The sequence below is a fragment of the Aythya ferina genome (genome assembly GCF_964211825.1).
Source record: "Aythya ferina genome assembly, chromosome: 3".
Taxonomy (NCBI): Eukaryota; Metazoa; Chordata; class Aves; order Anseriformes; family Anatidae; genus Aythya; species Aythya ferina.
Window position 1 is genome coordinate 104,139,054 of NC_140298.1, and position 20,576 is coordinate 104,159,629.

The 20,576-nt window shown below is 41.7% G+C and overlaps 2 protein-coding genes across 3 annotated transcripts in view; one reads left to right on the forward strand and one right to left on the reverse strand.

Annotated features, from left to right (window-relative positions):
- The window catches only part of TAF1B (TATA-box binding protein associated factor, RNA polymerase I subunit B), a 48,168-nt gene extending 34,250 nt beyond the window's left edge, over positions 1 to 13,918 (forward strand). For both annotated transcript variants that reach the window (XM_084515397.1, XM_084515398.1), the window contains exons 9-15: positions 1,430 to 1,577; positions 3,741 to 3,918; positions 4,225 to 4,271; positions 6,747 to 6,837; positions 7,298 to 7,368; positions 9,554 to 9,779; positions 13,237 to 13,918. In XM_084515397.1, the coding sequence (XP_084371523.1) occupies positions 1,430 to 1,577; positions 3,741 to 3,918; positions 4,225 to 4,271; positions 6,747 to 6,837; positions 7,298 to 7,368; positions 9,554 to 9,779; positions 13,237 to 13,408 (933 nt within the window). In that variant the 3' untranslated portion in view covers positions 13,409 to 13,918. The remainder of the gene's footprint in view (positions 1 to 1,429; positions 1,578 to 3,740; positions 3,919 to 4,224; positions 4,272 to 6,746; positions 6,838 to 7,297; positions 7,369 to 9,553; positions 9,780 to 13,236) is intronic.
- ADAM17 (ADAM metallopeptidase domain 17) overlaps positions 1 to 20,576 on the reverse strand; it is a 235,919-nt gene that overhangs the window by 200,956 nt on the left and 14,387 nt on the right. The gene's annotated exons all lie outside the window — the stretch shown is intronic.

A 20,576-nucleotide genomic window follows, 5' to 3' on the forward strand; every position in this document is an offset into this window, starting at 1 on the left:
TTGGGGGAATTTTCTTCATGCAGTCAATAGTTTGGAAAATGATAAATAACTGAGTGCGTAAGTATGGAAGGTGGTGGAGCAAATAAACCTGGAAACCATTTCCAAACATAGAAGTCCGAGACAGTGACTGGGAGCCATCAGCATGGATTTACAAAGGGGAAATGGTCGGACCAACCTGATGACCTCTGATGACAGGCAGGAGGCTTGGTGGAAGCTCTTCAACTTAAGCAAGGTTTTTGACTCAGTCTTCCACAACATCCTCATTGACCAACTGATGAAGTTAAGGACTAGTTAAGGGGACTGCAAGGTGGATTGAAAACTGAAAGGCTGGGCACGAAGGGTTCTGGTCCGTGGCATGAAGTCCAGCTGGAGGCCAGGCACTGATGGTGTACTCCAGGGCTTGATACCGAGGCCAGTACCGTTTAACAGCTTCATTAATGACCTAGATGAAGGGTCAGATGGGTCACAGTGCACCCTATGCAAGTCTGCAGACGATGTAAAGCTGGGAGGAGTGGTTCATACAGCAGGTGGGTGTGCTGCCAGTCAGAGGGACCTCAACAGGCTGGAGAAATGGGCCAACAGGAACCTCCTGAAGTCCAACGAAGAGAAATGTCAAGTCTTGCACCTAGGGAGGATTAACCCCAGGCACAAATACATCCAGCTGACTGGAAAACAGCTTTTCACAGAAAGCCCTGGGAGTCCTGGTGGACAAGATGCTGTGAAAATGGATGTCCTGGAGTAAGTCCCAGCAAGGACCTTGAAGATGATGGCACGAAGCATCTGCCAAACGATGGGAGGCTGAGGGAACTGGCACTGTTCAGCCTGGAAAAGAAGATCCTTAGTGTGGTAGCTAGGGACAGGATAAGAGGCAACGGGCACAAATGAAATACAGGAAAATCAATTTAAGCATGAGAAAAAAAACACATATTGTATAACAAATGCAGTGAACCACTGGAACAGCAGGTTTCCCACAGAGCCTTGTGGAGCTTCATCTTTGGAAATGCTCAAAATCCAACTGGAAGCAGGGATTGGACTGGATGCTCCCAAAGAGTCCCTCCCAACGTCAACCATTCTGATTGTCATCTCCTTCCTCTTTAGCAATTTTCCTCTTTAGCAATTTTTTAATGCAATTTTAATCTCGGAGCATCCGGAAACATATCGATCACTTCACAGAAAAGGTAGTGTGTCGGTCGCAGGTCCGATGAGCAATGTTTTCTTGGCTTTTTGTATGTTTTATGGGCTTTAAAACCAGCCCGTGCTTCTCTCTGCAATGCTGCGGTCTGGCTCTGTTCTCGCATGTGTGTTTAGTCATAGGGTGTTAAAAGAAGGCAGTGTTTCTGTATCAAATAAAGAATTTAAAATCAGTAATTTAAAATCAACTATAGGGTAAAAGAGAAAATGCATAACCCGCTCTGTCCCTGTCTTTCAGTCATGGCCTGTGTATGAAGAGGTGTACAGCAAAATGATTGAACTTGCAGCCTTTTTGGACCTGCCTCGTTTTCCAGATATAACAGAGAGCTGCTTTCTCCATCCGGACATGTTGTGCATGAAGTACCTGATGGAAGTTAATTTACCTGGTAAATATTTTCCCAAACCCAAACCGATAAACTTTTTCTTTGGTTTATTAAACCCCAGCAAAAACAAAAAACAAAACCCTCAAATCACTACTTTAAAAGCGCCTCCTCTTTTTCTTCTAATTTTTCTTCTAATATTTCTTCTAATACATCTTTAAGCTTGAGCTGAAAGATCATTTCTGTAGAAAGCACCTTCATCAAACATTGAAAGTAGGTACTGAAGGCCCAGGTACTCAGGGGCGCTCCGGTGCTGCCTCTCAGCCTGTTGAATGGACACTTCATCTGAGACCTTTCAGTGTCCGTGTGAGCTCAGAGGCACTGGTGGAAGTCATGTGGCTTATTGAGATAAAAGATACATGAAGTCAGGACCTGATTGCTTGGCACTGAAAGGAGTTGTCATGTGTGAAGTTGAATATATGTTCTACAATGTTGCATAACAGCATTAATGAGGGATGCGGGGTGACAGATCAACCCATCTTGATTATTTCTGATTTAGTTTTGAAATAATTTATTGCATAAATACGAAATTTTTGCTTATTCATAAGTTCAGTCTTGATTATTGAACTACCAAATAAAAACCGATGAGTCCTAGCATGTAACCTGTGTCTGCTGGGTTACTGTACTTCTGTCAAGTACTGCTGGCTCTGGAGATGACATCTGTGGGCAAATAGCCTGTAAATTATCTTTTTCCCCCAAACATTCCAGAAATTGTTTTTGTTGGTGTTTTTTTTTTTTTTTGTTTTGTTTTGTTTTGTTTTTTTTTAAATCTTATTTTGCAATTAGTTACATTGAATAAAACTACTTTGTTTTTCCACATACCGACAGCTAATGGAAAAAAAAAAGACAACCAAAAGATTTGGGGATAAAATGCCAGAGAAAAAATTCTGCCTTTGTTGTTTTACACCAGTGTTGCACTAGAGCCTGTAGAGGCTCACTTATATTTCACGTTATAAGGTGTCAATTGAGTCAAAGAAAGGCTAGAAATTTGGCATTTTTAGGTTTATTACAGAGAAATATAAAGCTGTGTACCCATTGAAACTTGCTATAAGAGCAGAATATATTGTCCTTCACTCTTTCCTTGCAACTGAACTTTTCATCATGGAAAGTATCTTTTTATTTATTTATATTATTTATATTTTATTTGTATTTATATTTTATTTGTATTTTAGTTTATTGAAAAAAGACTGCTGTTGCTGCCTGAACACCTAAAATAAATTGGCAGTGTCTCTTAGGACGTTGAATAATAATGAAAATGTGGTTTAAAATACCTAAAGGATCAGAAAGTATATTGGCAGTATATTTGTAAATAAATTTGTTTGGAAAATGCTTTTATGCTTTTCAGCTTTTATTCAGCTTTTACTGTTACGTACGAGAGGATTAAAAATTAGTTTGTGCTGAACTCTGTAAGGAGCAAGAGAATAGAGAGTAGAGCTGGATTAAGGTTGTACTTAGTCATACATTGCTAACCTTTGTGGAATCTGATGGTGATGTAACCGCCACCCGTATTTCTTGCTGAGCAGGAAGGGTGAGAAATTTGGGGGATTTGTATCTGTGAAAAATAAGCATGAAGTAATAAGAGGCTGGCTGGATATCCTGCTGCTGCTTTCGGAGCTGCAGTTGTGTAGGTTTGACATAAGCCACACTAGCGGGTGCAATTAGCCTTTACGGCGTGGTGCCAGTTTTAACCTAAACTGCCTGTTTTAGCCTCAGCAGGGAGCGTTCCCCAGCCTGCTGCTGTGCCCAGCTGCCCCTGCTTCTTTTAGCACTGCCCCAGCCCTACATTTTTTTTTTGGTTGATAGACAGGAAAAATGTTCCTGACAAGTTTTTGGCTTTCGGGGTTTTTTGAAACTAGAGTTCAACTGTATTTATGTTCTGTGTGTGGATCCAAGAGTGCTTTCCTGGAACAACGTTCAGGATCATGTAACAACATCTTTTGGATAACATTTAAAAAAGGGGGGATTTTTTTTTCCATGCGTCATTTTTTCATTGTATTTCCAATGAAGATTACCCACGGTATATAAAAATATCCAAAAATGCTTCTCAGCCTGAAAAACGGCCAGTTGTAAAAATGTAAGCATCATTTTCTTCTAATGACCAATATATTTGTACCGTACCAGTCTTTTAGCTTGTCTCAATGCACTTATATTTTTATTTATATTAATTAGATGAACTACATAATTGGACTTGTCGAGTGGTGAAAAAGATTGGTTTTGGAGAAGTGGATTTCCTGACTTTCACACCTGGAAATAAATCAACAAGAACAGTGAAATACGATGTCCTTGCTGCAGCAATAATTGTAGTAGTTCTGAAATTGTTGTTTTTATTAGATGATCACTATGAATGGTACGTATACAAGCAAATCTCCAACAAAGCCCAAACTTTCAAATGGTGCAAGTGACTGTCTTGGGTTGCACTTTCTTTAGTAATATTTGATTTGTAATATTTTAATTTTGATTAAGTTCAGTAGCGTAAAACATGATCTCGAAGGCGTTTTAGCAATTGAGCGTCTCTTATTTTCACAAATCACCAGTTTGAATCTGAAACCTGGAATGAAAATGAGGGTGTCATATTTGTCAGTTGTATTTTAAATTCATGTGAAAAGTGCAGTATTTGGGGCTATAAAATGGCCTTTTTTTTTTTTTTTTCCAGGTTACTTTCAGGCTTTGCTGCAGAAAGAAATAAAAATAACAAAGAAGGTACGGAAATATTCCAGTAGAAGCAGTCTTATGATTTTGTAAATGAAATAACTGTGTAATCAGGATTAGAAAGACTTAATCCTTTTGATGGTTAAAGTGTCTTTTTGTGATTTATTCCTTTTAGAAAGGTCTTTATTGAAAGAAAACACCATCTTGTTCATATAAAATTGTCTTGGCTTCCTCACGTAATTCTTATTGTACCGGATAAGGAATTTTGTATGTGTTTTAGTGGAAACCTTTCTTCTTTTCACATTTGCCTCTTGTTTTAGATCATTCTGCATGTTAGGCGAAGGTGAATGGTTATACCATAAAGAGGGAACGCGCTTTGATCGTAAATAGCAGATACTTACTAGGGGCATCAAACCACATTTATGATACAATCCAAACTTGTTTAGTCTTGTTAAATAAAATGTCTTAGTGTGTAACATATTTGAGATGTAATCTGTTTTCTTCCAAATAATCCTGAGAGAGTGTGGAAAAGCTAGGAGCAATTAAGATAGAAAAGATAATGGTGTGAACATGGTTCTTTGAGGGCAGAAAGACCAAATCAAAGATTAGAAATCCTCAGGAAGATTCTCCATGGCCTTATCCAGATCACAGTTGAAGATAAGATCAAAGATGTGTTATGGTGATTTATGTTTTCAGCCTTCCATCCGGTTTTGGGTTCGTTTTTACCCTTCTGTTACTTTCTAAAAAAATTAAGTCAGTAACAGAAATCAGTGTTAGCCAGGCATGAGCACAATTACTGCTGGATGTAGAGAAGTCATTACTCCCAACTAAAACCCATAATCCTCATTTTTAAGTGGATATGCAAACTTATTTGGGATCTCACTTTTTCAATTTCATTTCCATTGAAAACTTGGAGTACGTAATAGTGACAGGAGTAGAAGTTGCACAACTGCTTACGAGCCCAGGCTCAAAGCCATTAATGTCTTAATAGGGTTTCTACCTTATTAACCAGTCTCGTTGCCTTTGGGAATTAACAGCTCATTCTTTGCCCACTTTTTTTTTTTTTTTTTTTTTTTTCTCTTTGAAATCTGCTGGTACAAAACGATCCATATACTGTGCTGTGTTGTCCCTGTTCTTCAGACGTTGGAGTGACAGCGAGCAGCCGACGTGAGAGTTTTTTGTTCAGGCACCGATCAGTGCCAGAGCTCAAAACTGCCTCTGGCACTTTCCCAAAGTTAGCGTACCGAAATGAATAATGGCTAATACCGACTTGTAAGGATTCGGTGTATGTGAACTTCATTTTCAATTTAACTTTCCTCTCTCTAGTCTTTTTTTTTTTCCCAGCTCCTGTAGTTTTTAAAGACAGACTGGGAGCTGTACGGCAGATAGCTGTAGCTACCTAGTGCGTGTTTGCGTGGCTATGTGCTGTGAACTGCACACATACACACTGTTGTTTATGTTCAAATAAAACGATTGAGACACGTGTGTGTCTGTCTGTGCGTATCGCAGAGCTGTATGTTTTCCACTTGACTCAGCTGTGTGAAGGTAGGACCAGCACCACCAGCCAGCTACACGGTTACTGTAGTCTCTGGCAGTGGGCTTGCTTGTGACAGATGCTTAATAATTTGTATTAAGATAAATGTAAGTAGTTTTTTCTGCCCCTGGACGTCCCTCTCAGCACTGTCTGGGCTGAGGATTTCACGAAAGAAATGGTATCCACACCTTTGAATTTTAAGAAGTACTGAAGGATCTTTCTTCCTTCATTTGTTTGTTGTTTTTTGAGTCCATCTGTACAGTCGTAGCTTTAAAGACATCTTGTGGTAGGATAACTCAAATACGAACAAGCACAGATAATATAAAAAATACAGAAGTTCGATCATAAGAGCAGTATAGTCACCCTCAAAACAGTTCAAACAGCTAGCTGGCAGAGCTGAGCATGATGCAAGCATCAGTGCAGTGCAGCTGGGGTAATGGGGAAATGCAAAGCTTGGTTAATTCACAATGCAGATAATACACCCACGAGTAATAAGAGATGGTTATATTTTAATTGTACTCTACGCCGGAGTTCTGTTTGCAGTTCTTATTCTTACTGTACCCTGTTGATCTGCTTCAGTCCTATGCCTCTTTGGAGCATCAGTGATAAACGTGCAGCTGGAGTGCCTTGTGCCTTCATATTTTTGCATGTGCTGGTAAATATTTGTGCATATATCAGTGAGTGAGAAGCCCGTGCTTAAAAATATGGGACGGTGATATAAAGTGAATAAAATGGGCTGGCTTTTCCTTCCTGCCCTGCAGTATCTCATGCGCAACAGGGTTGACAGTGGGGTCTTGATGACACTGTTTCAAATCTGAGCTTTGGAAATCATTTATTCAGACCTAGGCTTGACCTACAGTTTCATTAATTCCTTGAAGCCAACGTTCAAACAGACAAAGGCCAGTCCATGTTGTGGAGCTCTAGTTTGGTAGTCTGCGTGTCACGTGTTTCTTTCACTTCTTCACAACCTAAAGTGTGAATGTTTTATTCAGGTGGTCCGTATTTTGAGTTCAAAGAGTGGTACAAGGTTATAAAATGTTCCTTGGATGCGGAGCAAAAGAAACTGGATGAAGAAAGAGCCAAGTAAGAAGTTTTTAAGTACTTACTACTACTCCTAATAGTATTTTTAAGGTAGACGGTTTAAAGTGAAATTCCGACCTCTCCAGAAGTGGAAAAGGTTTGGAATTTGCTCCATATTTCCATCCAGCAAGCTTGGGTGAATAAAGTGATTAAATCCCCATCTTAATTTTCTATTTACACTCATCAAGTTTATCCAGCATATTAATTAAATGCCCGCTTTCTGCGACAAGTAGCTTATACAACCGAACAGTTAACTGATTACAATAAATCTGACGTGCATCTGGTTGTCTACTCAAAGAAAGATTTTCTGTATGTGTTGGATGGCCTAGATTTAATGGTGCTAACCATTAGATTATTTTGGTTTTATTTTAACAGCTCTAGCAATATCTTAAGAGATTGCCATTCTTTTACGCACTTGCTCCATCCTTCTTCTGCCTAACAACTTCTATTTCTCTTGCTGTAGGTATCTGTGGAGATGTGAAAAGCCGTTGTTTTATTCAGTCAAGAAGAAATCCAAAGTCCTTAGGAGAAGACGTGAGTAAACTCTGCCTCTTTCCACCAGCACAGAAATGTGCTCCAAGTTTTCCCATCATAGAAAATCTGCAGCCCTGACTGTGATAACATTTACATCTTAAAGTACTTTCCCTTCTTTCTTTCATCTCCAGGTAAAATTAACGTAGTGCTATTTTACAACTCATGGCTGGAATTCTTCAATCAGACGTTTTCCTCCTGCTTAATTGCAACTGCCTTTGCCAGTCTTCCCTTTGCCAGTCTTCCTAATGCCCTGTTTAACGCAATCTCAGAATGAGTACTGTGTCCTCATCGCACCGATTTGTCATCTGCCTTTATATAACTGTGCTCTTCATCGATTTTTGTTGCTCTCCCATGGCTTTTCTAGCCCTTCTCTTCTTTAGTCCTTCATATGAATGTCCCCCAGTATGTCCGCTGGTCAACCCTGCCTGTCCATATTCTCTCCCAGTTATTTTTGCAGTTTTCTACAAAAATACGAGGAGGCTTTTTTGTCTGAACATGACTTTACTCAAATAGTGAGCTGTATATGGTGAGAATGAAGGTCCATCCATTTTATTTTAGTAGTTGTAGAAGTACCTCTAAGAATTTGTAGTGATTTACTTTTCCATTACAAACAAACAAAAGACAGCCAACAAAAACCACGCTCGTCTGTGGAAATAGGAGAACCAGAATTTTATTCAACTAAATAAAACATGAAGTTCTTTATTCTACACTTAATAGTAGCAAGCAGCAGGTATTTGGAGAGAGACGTTAAGTGTGCCAAGTGATGTTTTTCCCTTTATATGCTCTTCCAGTCTCATGAAGTGACTGGTTCAGGGACTTGGAAGCACGTTGTAGAGTCCTATTTGGTTTGAATAGCTTGTGTTGGACTTCCTGTGCAAGAATGCATTTGGTTTTTATTCATGTTTTTACACTTCAAAATTCTGTAGGGGTGATCCTGCAGTTGAGTCACCTTCTGCAGCAAAACACGTTTCACTTTATTCCAAGCTGATGGTTTCCTCAGATGCCCTGTACTTCCTGTGTTTGTAAGAAAAAGGGAAAAAATATTCATTGTTTATTATTTCTGTGCCACTCTGGATTCCCCTTGTGGCTCTGTTTCTCTTTGAGCTTTACCACCAACTACTGCAGGCAGACTCTCCCATAGTGCCATTTTGGCTGGGCAAGATTCATCGTAAAACAATGTTAAATAGCAGAGATGATGAATACCTATGCAGAGAGTGCTCTAGAGCTGTCCTGCTGGTGTTAAACATTTCGTACTTTTGGCTGGTTATTTCTGGATAGATCACATGTTTCTTGGTCTGAAAGTTTCCTTTACTTGTAGCAGCTTTTTACCCTTCTGGCTTTTAGCAGTGGTAGTGGGTGGTGGTGGTTGATTTTAGTAAAGCTTATCTTTTGTCTTGCAAAATAAGCCTCCCATTCCTTGGATCACTTTAGGATATCTTTCCTGCCTTTTTCCAGTTTATGAATGAGCTTACTCTGATACAGGTCATAAAAAGAACCTGGAGTTCCAACAACAGCATTTTTTAGCTGGCTTGTTATCCTAGGGAAACACAGGGTTATGTGGTCATGTTGTGCGTGCCAATCCGTCATCTTTCCCTCTGTCCATCAGCCTCAGTAAAGTATGAAAGTTTGTCATCCTCACTTGCATTTGATGGGGTTTAGAAATCTCAGAGTTGTTCCTGTGGGCTTCCAAGAGGGTAGGTAGGGAGAAGAGGGAGACCCCATAAAGTGCTCTCACTGAGGGGAAGAAACACTTCGATGTGATTTTTTTTTTCTTACACCATGTATTAGATTTTTTCCAAGTATTTCACTAGTAGTGGAGGAAGGTGGTGTGTCTATTTTATTATTATTTATTTTATTTCCAGTTGAAATCTACACTATGAAAAGTGTAACCTTAAATCCATACGTGTATGAAGCCAGGCTTCCATAATTCTGGCACACAAGAAACTACTCAATAAATCTTAGCCAGTCCAAGTGATAGCATATGGCCAGGTAAATGCAGTGGAAGGCATCCTGGCCACAGAACCCTAAACTTTCTCAGTATTCCTTGTAGGTGTTTGTTTTGTTGTTTTTTTTTAAAGGTACAAATACCCCTATTTTATTCCTTTGTAAATCACCTCTAAAGAGTACTCCAACACTTAATACTTCTGCCTTTTTTTTTTTTCCTTGTTTGTTTCTATTTGTGCAGAGATGGTTGTGAACTTGCAAAATCAGTTTTGCAAGCTGTCTGGTTCAGTGCAACCTGCCGAAAGGCCAAATCCTTCAAGTTTTCAGTTAAGTTGGTCTGAAGAAAACACAGATGGGACTTGTTTTCATGGGCATAGCCTGAAGGGAATTTTGCAACAAAAGAACGGTGTACTTACAACCATCAACCCTGACTATTGGCTCTGCACAATTAGACTATGCCGTGAAAAGTAAGTATTCACATTTTGCTTAAATACCTTTTGGAAAAATCTCCTGACAGTGAAGTATGGTGTGTGTGTATACATCTATCTCTCTATATTTTTCTTTCCAAATGACAAATATGGGGTGTGTATACAACTATGTCTTCACATATATTTAAAATCTTTTGTAGAAAGGGGTGTGTGCGGAAGGGTTAGTCTTGGATTGGGAGTAGACATTGTAATATGAAGAGCGATCAAAGCGAGCTTCTGTGAAGAGAGGAGATGAGACAAAATCAACAGCCAGAGTCACATGGCAAGAGTAGCAGCTGGACAGAAATACTCACTATGCTTCCGTCTCCGTAGGATTTTAGAAACTTTTGCACCACTGCTCTTAAGAGAATGGGAAAGCTTCCATTCCTCTCTCCTTTGAGCCCCAAAAAGCATGGAAAATGTTGTTTCTAAATCATTCTTGCCTTTTTTTTTTTTTTTTTGGTGGTCTTAATCAAAATTTAATCGTAAAATTAGCACTCAGAGTTCAGATAAGTAGCCAGTTAATGCCTTCAAAATATATCCAAAAATAAAATGACTGGGAATGAAAAGGGCTCGATCGCTACTTCCTCTAAGCTGCTTTTGCAAGCAGATTGGAAAAGTAAAGTAAGAAATCTGGGAAAAGGAAACGTCTCGTGCTTATTATTAAGAATGTTTAGAGTCCGTCTTTACTAGAGAACTGTCCCCAAATCCCAACTTTCCAAATTAAAGGGAATTTGTTTATTTATTTAATTGTTCAACTAAGGGTATATCAGAACAACGATGCTATCTGTTAGTATAGTCATTTACTTTGAAGGACCTAACGAGCCAGGAGAATTATAGCCCAGCTTAGCCAGCCTTGTGCAAGGTTATATGAATATTTCAGTGTCAGCCTGGTTTGTGTCACACTTTTCACTCATCCCTTAATACCTTCCACTTGTGTCAAATTCTGCAAAAACTCATGAGTGCAATGTGGTTTTTTTTGTTTGTTTTTGGAAAGGAGGTTGGGTACATTAACGTGAAATGAGTTCTCATATGTGTGTTCTTCAACATGTGTTGAACGACATCTTAAATCTGCATCTGCTATACACTTCTGAATGTCATGCTAGAGAGAGCAATAGGCCCTACAAAATCCTAGCAATGCATTCCTGATTTTTAAAACATTAAATATTCCCCTTGAAAATAACTGGCTTTCACCTGTATGCAGTCCTTTCTTTTAGCGGATTTATTTGCTTATCTTTATTTTCCTTTTCACATTGCCTTTCACATATCCACCGTGACAGAAATGGGTTGGAATAATGTAAACACAGTGTTATATTACAAGAGCTTCGGTTGTATGGATTCATTCTTTTGTATGAATAAGAAGCTTTTTTTTTTTTTTGCCTCCTCCCCCCTTTTTTTAAGGGAGGAGAGGTAATAATCCTTTTTACCACAAATTTGCGTAAATCTTATATAGACACGGAATGAGTGGATATTTTGGTGTATGTTTGCGTGAATAATCTTCTCATGCAAAGTCTGTTTTTAAGCCTGCATTTTCATATGTAATGTATTAAAATGTTAATGGCAAACTGTCATAGCCTTCATAAAGCAAGATTTGAATTTAAATTCTTACCGGTTAAATTTCCCATTATCTCATTTGCAATGCAAGTAGTTAATTATACACCTGACACTTAGTTAACTTTGGAAAATAACATCTACTCCCTCAGATATGGGGCTTTATCCTCTGCAAGTGTGTGTATGTGTAACAGAACGAAAAACGAAGATATCAATCCTCTAAAAATCAGCGTGGTCCAACTAGGACTGCTGGAATGCTTTAGTCGTAGGACTGAAGTGCAATTCCAGTGTGGGCAAAGCTGAGAGTGGTAAACTGAGGGGTAAAATGTTTTTACATGTTCATTTCTTGTAGAGCTTTAATTTTTAAGCTGAGTTCTAAATTCCTTGGGTATATGACTATTTTGAGCTGATATATGGTAAAGTGTTACGTGTGCAAAGTGTTGAGAAAAATAGATGGGCTTTGCCCTTATTACATCTAAATTTAAAATCTCTTGGAAATTTTTTTAGCTCTTTAGAGATGCTCTTAGTGTAAATAGCACAGAAATAGCTATTTCTCGGAGTTGTAAGTGCTGAAACGTGGGGTTCACATGAGGCTGTCACAAAATGCTTAAGTTTGTATTGGCCAAAAAATGGAGATTTGGTTCAACTGACACTGCTTATGAGTGAAGCTTGAACTTAGCAAAGCTTTGGGTGGGGTTGTGGAGCCAGCTGGATCCTTCTGACACTGCTGAAAGGAGAAGCTGAAAACAGTTTTTGTAAGAGGTTGCTGGCAGCTTTTGGGCAGCACGAGGACAGAATCTGTCGGGCAGCCCATGGGACCCACAGTGTGAGAGACCTAGTTTCAGATTCCCAATCTGCCAGGCTTCAGGAGGGTTCAAACAAAGCCTTTGCTCCCCGAAGTGCGACTTTCATGGTACTCCAGGATGGGTCTATCTGTTCCTCCAGTTTGAGGTAAAATGTAAATGTTTTTTGGGCCAGAGGGAGCGAGCAAATGACTCTATAGTCTAGTAATTAGCACACTTGCCCATAAAAATTGGGACAGACAGGTTCCAGTCCTTGTTCTGGTGAATATTTAAGACCGCTGCTCTGAATCAGACAGAGGGGAAATTTAAACTCTGCTTCTCCACATCCCAGGGCAACACGTAGTAAACCGGAGGCTGCATAGGATTTATACGGTGAATAGCACCTGGATCCTCATGTGAATGTAAAGTGGTGGGTTGTTTTAATTGAAGCAGCTGGATTTTATGCTTCTTTAAACTCTCTGTTCTTAATAAAAGCAAATCTGGGCTTACCAGGTTATTTTTCCAGCCCAAATTGCTGAACCAAGCAATAGTGCTGCTCCTGAGCTATCTGTGCTGTGCATTCGCCGTCATCTTTGGTTGGGTGTGTTTGGTGCTTCTTACTAGCAAGCCCAGTCTGCTGTTCTCATTACACACCTGAGCAGTGAAACTCCTCATTTCCCTTAAAATTGTTGCCACGACGGCTGCAAAATAATTAAGCAGAAGGCTGCTATAGCACTAATTATTTTTTGTCAACACGGCCAACGTATGCTCCAGTGCTTCCTATATTACTCCAGTGGCGTGAGCTTAGCTTTCCTCTCGTGTTTTTAGGCAGGTGTTCTGTGTTTAGCGCGCACAGGCAGCGGACAAGAACTGGATGGGTTGCCATTGGCAAAAAACACATCTCTCATCTGCTGCGGGATGATCCTAATTCATAGGGCAAGAAGCTATGCGAGGTTTTAATTTTTTAATGCTTCTGTACCATCTCTGACATGTCTTGGGCCAGTCCTCTAAGTTTCTTCTGGACAGAAGTGACACTGTAGACAAGAATTGTGACTGAGGTGGTTGATAAGATGTTGGAGTTTTTCTCTAAGTAGAATTTATAGATTTCCTTTCTTTCTTTTCAGGTTGTGTGGTCATCTGGCGCACTACAAAGAAGTGGACTTTCCCCAGAGTTACCATTTTGTGCTAAGGCTGTTCTCCTTTCTTCTGAGGATACAGCCCTCTTACATCCATGAAGAGGTGTGTGTGATAGAACACAAACTTTTTAATAAAAAACTCTCCAAAAAGCCAAAATAAAACACAGGCCTAAGGAAGTAAAGAGACTTAAACATAATAGTATTAAAGCTGTGTGAATTGGTTCGATCCTGAACCAGGGTATCACATCTACACTGCCAGTGTTCCTGTTTCCTGCACAGAAACCTTCAGTTAAGGTCGTAGCGCTGAGCTCTGCCACTGCACTGCAGCTGTAGTGTCACTTCGTCCGTAATTTAAGTCAGTCACTGGCTTCCAACTGGGAGAGTTACCAAGGAAACTGTTTACCAAGATTTATTTCCTCGCTTTGCAACAGAGCCAACAGGAAGCTATGAAATTGCCATTTTTTTCCACATAATTTTACATACTTCAAGCGTACTGGACAGCACGTTGGCACCTAATTGCATTGTGAGATTTTGCAATTAAAATGCTACTTTTTTTTTTTTTTTTTTTTACCGACTTGTATGACGGCAAATATATTTCTAGAAAGTAATGTTTACTTTGTTTTGAAATAGCGTGTTAACAAATAAAAGGAGCAGGTGGTTGATGTTTTCACTGCAGTGAGTTGTTTAGTCTTTGTTCCTACACGGTCTGTTCTGGAGCGGTTCTGGCACTGCTTTCAACATTTCTTTGCATCCTGAGTATCTCCCAGTCTCTCCTTGTGCCTGAGCCTCTCATTCAAGCCAACGCCTTCTGGGTCCGTGTCCCACTCCAGCCTTCACAGCTTTTGCAGCTGCCTTTATGCCTGGAACTCCCCATCCTTTTTGTCGTACAGCAATAGCTGCCAGGTCCTCCTGTCATCCTTCTTTTGCAATGCTACTCTCTTTTGAGCTGCACTTCATTTCTTCTGATCGCTTCATAATGCAGCAGCTTGTGCCGCAGCCATTCTACCCGTTTCTCATGCTCAATTTTATTTATGCACTGTGTTTTCCAGCTATCCCAGACAATGTGTAAATGAAGTTGGGTGCTACGACTACATTAAAGACACCATAACACATACATATGTTGAGCAGAGATATGTTGAGCAGATACACACACAGCTGAATAATTCTGCCTCCGGTTGAATGAAATAAAATTCCCTAACTCCATCTGTCAGCACAAAGTACAGGAGTTGCCAAATACACTTGATCAATCACAAAACCACCAGCTGTTCCCAGGCGGTACTGTGGACAAGACAAATGCTGTCTGCAGACTTTTTTTATTTTATTCTATTTTATTTTAGTAATAGAACTTTCTTCCTGATCAAGGCTTGGGCTTCAGTGAGATGTAATCCGAGAAGGTAATCAGCTCAGTGAGTAGCCTAAGTATGATGGAAGGGTTTCAGATTTGTTGCAGTTCAATCTGTGAAACTGTTGTCTAAAAACTGGGAGCAGGTGAATGAATGAATGATAGGAGAGGAGACGTGCAGCCCTACCCACCTGAAGCAAAGCGATGAAGCAGTATTTCAAGCACAGGTAGAGCAGACAGGAATGTGTGGAAGGGAGGGCGGGCAGGCTATTAAAAGTAAGTTGTAAGAGTTATTTGGAAATGCTGGCAAGCCACGAAGGCTTCACTGGCTCAGTGGAGTGGAACATAGTGTCCTGATTGGAGGTGGCAGAAAAGATACTGTTTGGGTGGAAGTTTTTACTTTTTTAGACATTTTAAGCCGTTCTTGTAGAACAGGGATTTAGAGCAGTGGTCCCATAAAGTGACTGTGATGTGCAGATGAGAAACTATGCTTTTAGCAACACAAAGCTAAACTGTGTTTGGTGGGGGAAAGAGTACAGGCTGAGTTGTTACTTGTTGTCTGTGTTAAATGTTTCCTAAGTGATACAATTCATCGTGTATTGCCACATTGTGCTAGCTACCTCAAGACTTGGGACATCCCTCGAACTGATAATTACATTATGGAGTCAGAATGTACCAATTTGAAGCAGATCTCGTGTTTGTATTTTAAAATCAGCTGTTATTTATTATGCTTAACCTCACCTGAGCGAATTACTGAAGTTTGTAAATATTTAGGAAAATTATCCTTTGTTCTTGTTCTGGGTAAGTATTTGTGTCAGTTAAAAATCGACGGAAATGTGAAAGCATTAACACCGTGTATTAACAGCACTTCCTCAAACTCCTGAAAATATCCCATTCACTTTACTATAGTATTTGCTAAAGTCCTGAATTACCCATCTAAAAGACACTTTATATACATAAAAGCTTACTTTAATTCAGAAGTCTTCATTTGAAAGACTTGTGCACTTAATTATAGGTACACCTTTCTTTTAAAACTACTGTAGTAGTAAAATCTCAGCTTCGTAAATTAAAAACACCGTCCTCATTGTTCCATCGTTACAAATGTAACAAAGCTCCCTTAGATGTTAGAATAAATTAAAGTTGTACTTTAATAAACTGGAATAGAGCTCGCAATTAATCATCAGCAGCCCTGTGCCTTCTGGACACATGGGCGAAGAGGCAGATTGAAAAGAAAAGGGCGTGCCTCTGAAATACTTTGTGGTAGTTCAATCCAGCTTAATCAATCGGCACTTACGCTCGAGCAGTGATGTTTACGAAGCTGACGAGCCACCGGAGTGCCTTGTCTTCAGTGGATGTAGCCGAGCTCTCTGGGGACAATCGCTTGGGGTCCGGTTAACACGAGCCCGAGGTGGAGCTGGCAGGTGGCTGAGGGGCAGGGTGTCTGCCGCAGCACAGCAGTTCCCAACACCTCCTCTATCTGCTTCTACCTCGCAGCTCCTTTCGGTAACCGTTTGCTGAAAATGGCCAAGGAAAGCTCAGCTTTCTGATACGGGCCTTGTTGTACTTCTTCTAGGGGAAATTCAAACCTCCAAGCAAGGTTAAAACCAAGTGTTGTTTTTTTTAGATTGAAATTTTAAAACATCTATTGAGAAGATTTTGAATAGTTGACTAATTACTAGCTTAGACAAAAGCGTATCAGTTATTCTGAGACCTTGATGTGCCTTCCAAAGTGAATTTAGTCTTTTCCCAGTTTGCGTATTATACTTTAACATGCTGGTTTGTTTGTTGTTTGTTTGTTTTTTTCCATCCAGAGTACAAATGTTGCCTTACTTTGAATTTCCTTAAATAATGCAACCTTTCTAGTGATTCCTTGGAGAAATATGACAGACGTCTAGTTTTCTTTGAAAGTTAGTCTCCAACAGAATTGGAATTTCGCTGTCTTTTCACTGCCTCAGTGTGTTTGCATCCTCAATATCATCTTAGTCTGCCACATACCTGTTTTCTTTTCAATTTTTTTTTTTTTTTTATCATTTTCCAGACAGGAAGGAGAGGTGTTTGACTTTCTCCTGAACCTCTTATGCTGAGCAAGGGCCCTGAGCCTGATTTAGCAAGAGAAGTGAGAATCAGCAAGGTTACATGCCTGTGAGCAATCCTAGTTCAATATATTGTCAATAGTGTGCTGTATGGGTAATTAAATCTTTCCTAGCCTATTATTTGCACGTCCCCTGGAACAATGGTGTGAAAGAGATTTGGGCAAGCTTCGTGCAGCGTTGCAGGCAATGCAATGAAAACTCACTGCTCACAACTTCCCGGGAAGCTCCAAAGTCTCTTTGCCTGACTGCTTAATGCTGGCTTTTCTCCCTTTGAGGATGACCAAGATTTGCTGATGGGCCTGGAAAGTCATCGTAGGGTGTTTATGGAAAGCTGTCAGCAGGACGTTTTTGCAGGGCCAGCTGGGAGCAAAAGGGCTGGGACCCACAGGCCTGCCGGGAAAGTCTTAAAGATGTGAAGTCCCTGGGTAGCTGTCTGCACCGTGGCTAATCCATCCCTTGGCTGTGGCAGGCTGAGTAATTCTTACGCTGCTTTAGAGGCACAGAAGAGTCAGGGTAGCTTTGTTCATGGAGCCTCATATTTTGATCCAAGAGCACGAAGGGAATGCCAAGATGTGGGGACGGGCAGAGATGAAAGCTTCCCTCAGTGCTGCGTGCGCTGAGGGCTGGCAGAGCGCGGGATGACAAATGCTGGTGTCCTCACGTGAGGTCGTCGCTGCCCTGGTCTGACTGCTCGTGGCGGCGTTTGGAGAGCCAGAACGCTCCTCCCCGCTCGCCAGCATCCACAGCCTGCCTCTGGCAGCAAAGCAGGCGGTTCTAAAAGAAATTACAAGCCAACAACTCTGACAGCCTCACGCGGCTGCTCCGTCCTGGAGAAGCGATCTGGATCCCATCCCAGACCTCCGTGTTGTCCCAGCAGTGGCTTTGCTCATCCAAAACTATATCGCAGTGCCCCAGCAGCCGAGTGCAACCTGGACACTCATCGGCGCAGTGAGGTGTGCTGCTTCGGCACAAAACCGTGACAAAACATGTTGTTGACTGAAGGGAGGCTCGTCCCCGAGCTCTGCGGTGTTTGCAGCTCCTGGCTGGGCAGCTGAGCGCTGGCTGCGCAGTGGAGCAAAGCGGATTAGGCAGAGGACAGCGTGCAGGCAAAGAGCTGCACGCGCTGTGCCCTTGCTACATCGCCCTCACCCCGTGTGGCAGGGTGTTTGTGCAAAGGAGTTACATCCAAAGGAAGTGCTTTATAGGGATGGGGAACGTTCGGTGAGACTGGCCAGCCAAAGGTTTTATTGCCGGTATAAAATCCGAGCCTTCAGGTTGACTTCTTTTTATGTGTAGGCTACTGCAAATTTGGTTCATTTATGCGGTAGGCATGTCAGAGCGGAGCTGCATCTCCTGGCGCTGAACAGTCTGCTTTCTGCGAAAGGTTTCTATGTTATCTTTAAGGCTAAATGCCTTTAAAGGGGAAATCTGATTTTTAAGGAACACTGGCAAGATTGCATATAGGGGTATGGCTGAAAAGCCAACTGTTTTGCTTTCACTTTCCTCTTCTGTATTTCACGCTTTGAGCTTTCATTTATTTCTTGACTCCTTTTTCCCCATCCTTTTCCACCTTCCTTTTCCACGGCCACTTGTCTGCCTCTTCCTTTCCTTTGCGCCTGCTTTACCTCTCTTCCTTGTGAGCTCGTGAACTTTCTGCCTGGGCTTTTCTCTTTCTTTTCATCCCTTTGACTCCTTTGGGTTACTTTTCCAGCTGTATCATTGGCGACCGCATGGCCTAATGCGGAAAAGAAGAGCTCACCTGGTGGGCTGTGCAGTGAAGCACAGAAGATTCGGTGCTCCTTACAGGCAGCTCCAACATCTCAGGGGTTCAGATGAAGTAGAAAGCATCTTGCCTTGACTGCCTGCCGTGTTTTGCAAAATCAGAAATACTGTTACAAATTTGATGCAACTTGTTTGTTACACAGGTGTGAATGGCCGGTGCACCAAGATGACAATTATCACGCACGAGCTTATAGAGCCTTATTTGTTGGGTAAGTCCTAGCAGAGGGTGATCCTCGTCCAGAACAATTCCCAATTTCTCTCGAGAGCGGTGTCAAAAGGCAAAAGGGAAACGGGTGAGCACGCTGAGATGGCGCTCAGCCAGATGGTTGCAAATGGTGTGGGGGGTTCTTTAGGTGTTTCGGGTGGGAATTCACTTAACAGGAAATGAATGCATGAGGAAGGGAAGGAGAGCACTGAAGGCAGGACGGAGGAAGAGGAAAAGGAAAAGGGGAGGGCACAAGAGGTGGAGGAGAGCAGTGACACAGAGGTGAAAGGGCTGAGGGAGGGAAGCAGTTGGAGCGGACGCCAGTCAGCACAGGGCAAGGGAAGTCCTGCCAGAGCGCTGCCACACCAGGCTGGGATGGCTTCGTGCCCAAACCAAAGCCCTCCTCAATCCCTTTGTGCTTCTTGCCTGATTTTATCCAGCGCTGATGCAACCGGGTCAGTGACATCACAGAAATCCACCTCCCGCTGGTGTTACAGAGTCTAGATTGTGACCGGCAGATTAGTCAGTGGTGTCACAATCCCGTGTTTGTATCATTGTCTCCTGAACGTGGAAGTGATTGCCATGTCGATAACTACGTTTTCATCCGTGAATCAGGCGGTTAAGAAAAGCAGGCTCTTTTGCAGAGACACCAGCCGTGATTTATTCGGAATCAGGCCTCGGCCAACTTTAGCGCAGTAGAAACGCCAAGCAGGGCACATTACTGAGATTTAAGCAATTGGGGTGCACTGTGAGTAGGTGGCTGAACTTCAAGGCACACTGCCCCTGGGTCACTGAGAGCCACGGGGCAGGGCCGAATTTTAGCATTAATGAAAAGTGTGCACATGTGCCAAAAAAGCAGCGATCGTGCGTGCACATCCCCGAGCTCTAAGAACAGGGAGCATCACGGAAAAATAACAGTTGAGAAAGTCAGCAGCCCTTTCCAATGCTTCTAATTCTGAGCTGGTTGTGTAATTTGTGTTGGAAACAAAGCCAGTTTTACTCGTTTGGAAAAATGTGATTTCCTGACATCTTAATTGATGATAGCACTTTTTCAGAAGTGCAAGCCGGTAAGAAATCACATCTTCTGTGCAATCCAGAACGAGATTTTAAAATGGGTTAAAAATACGGGATAGCTTTTACTGCATGCCACGAAGAACAATTCAAGTCAGTTCGTTTCACGTAGTAGAGCGAGATCCTCCCCAGATAGCAATATTTATCTTCTGCCATCCTAGTGGCAGTGTTTGCAGACCCAAACAAAGCATTTTGTTTCTAGAATGCCAGTTGTAATCCAGTCGGAGGATATTAGGCAACTTCCAGAATTAGACCCTTAGTGAAAGTTTGTTCCCTTTGGTTTCATATTTCCCTCGGTTGGCTGCTTGAATTGTCCTTCTGTAATCTTGCATTGGAGTACGTCCTGCACAAATAGGGAAGAGATTTTGACCTAGAAGAGAGACCTCTCATTAGTCCACACGCTTTTAAATTACAGCAGTTATCTGCAGCATCTGGGCATGTGATAGAGAGCGTGGCTGCTGCATGGGCTTTGATTCAGCTTGTTACTTCAACAGGCGGCCTCCCACCCTTGTATTTCTCAAGGAGGAACTCAAGATTTGCTGATTTTTGTTGGCATGCCCCCACTGGACGTACCCATGTCCTCGTACCCACTGGCACCCTGAGGCTTCAGCAGCATTACCTCCGTCCTCCGCCGCCCCTTCCCTCCTTGGGGTCCACTGTACCAGGGCAGTGGCGAAATGTTCCGTCTTTAAGGACTTTTCCTGTAAAAAAAATAAAAAGGATTTAGTGTGGAAAGTCGCGGGGGAAGCGGGGCGGGAGGGAGGAGGGGAACCTGGCCCCAAGGTTTGAGGGCTGATCTGCCGGGGAGCAGCGCGGGGGAAAGGTGTTTTTTACC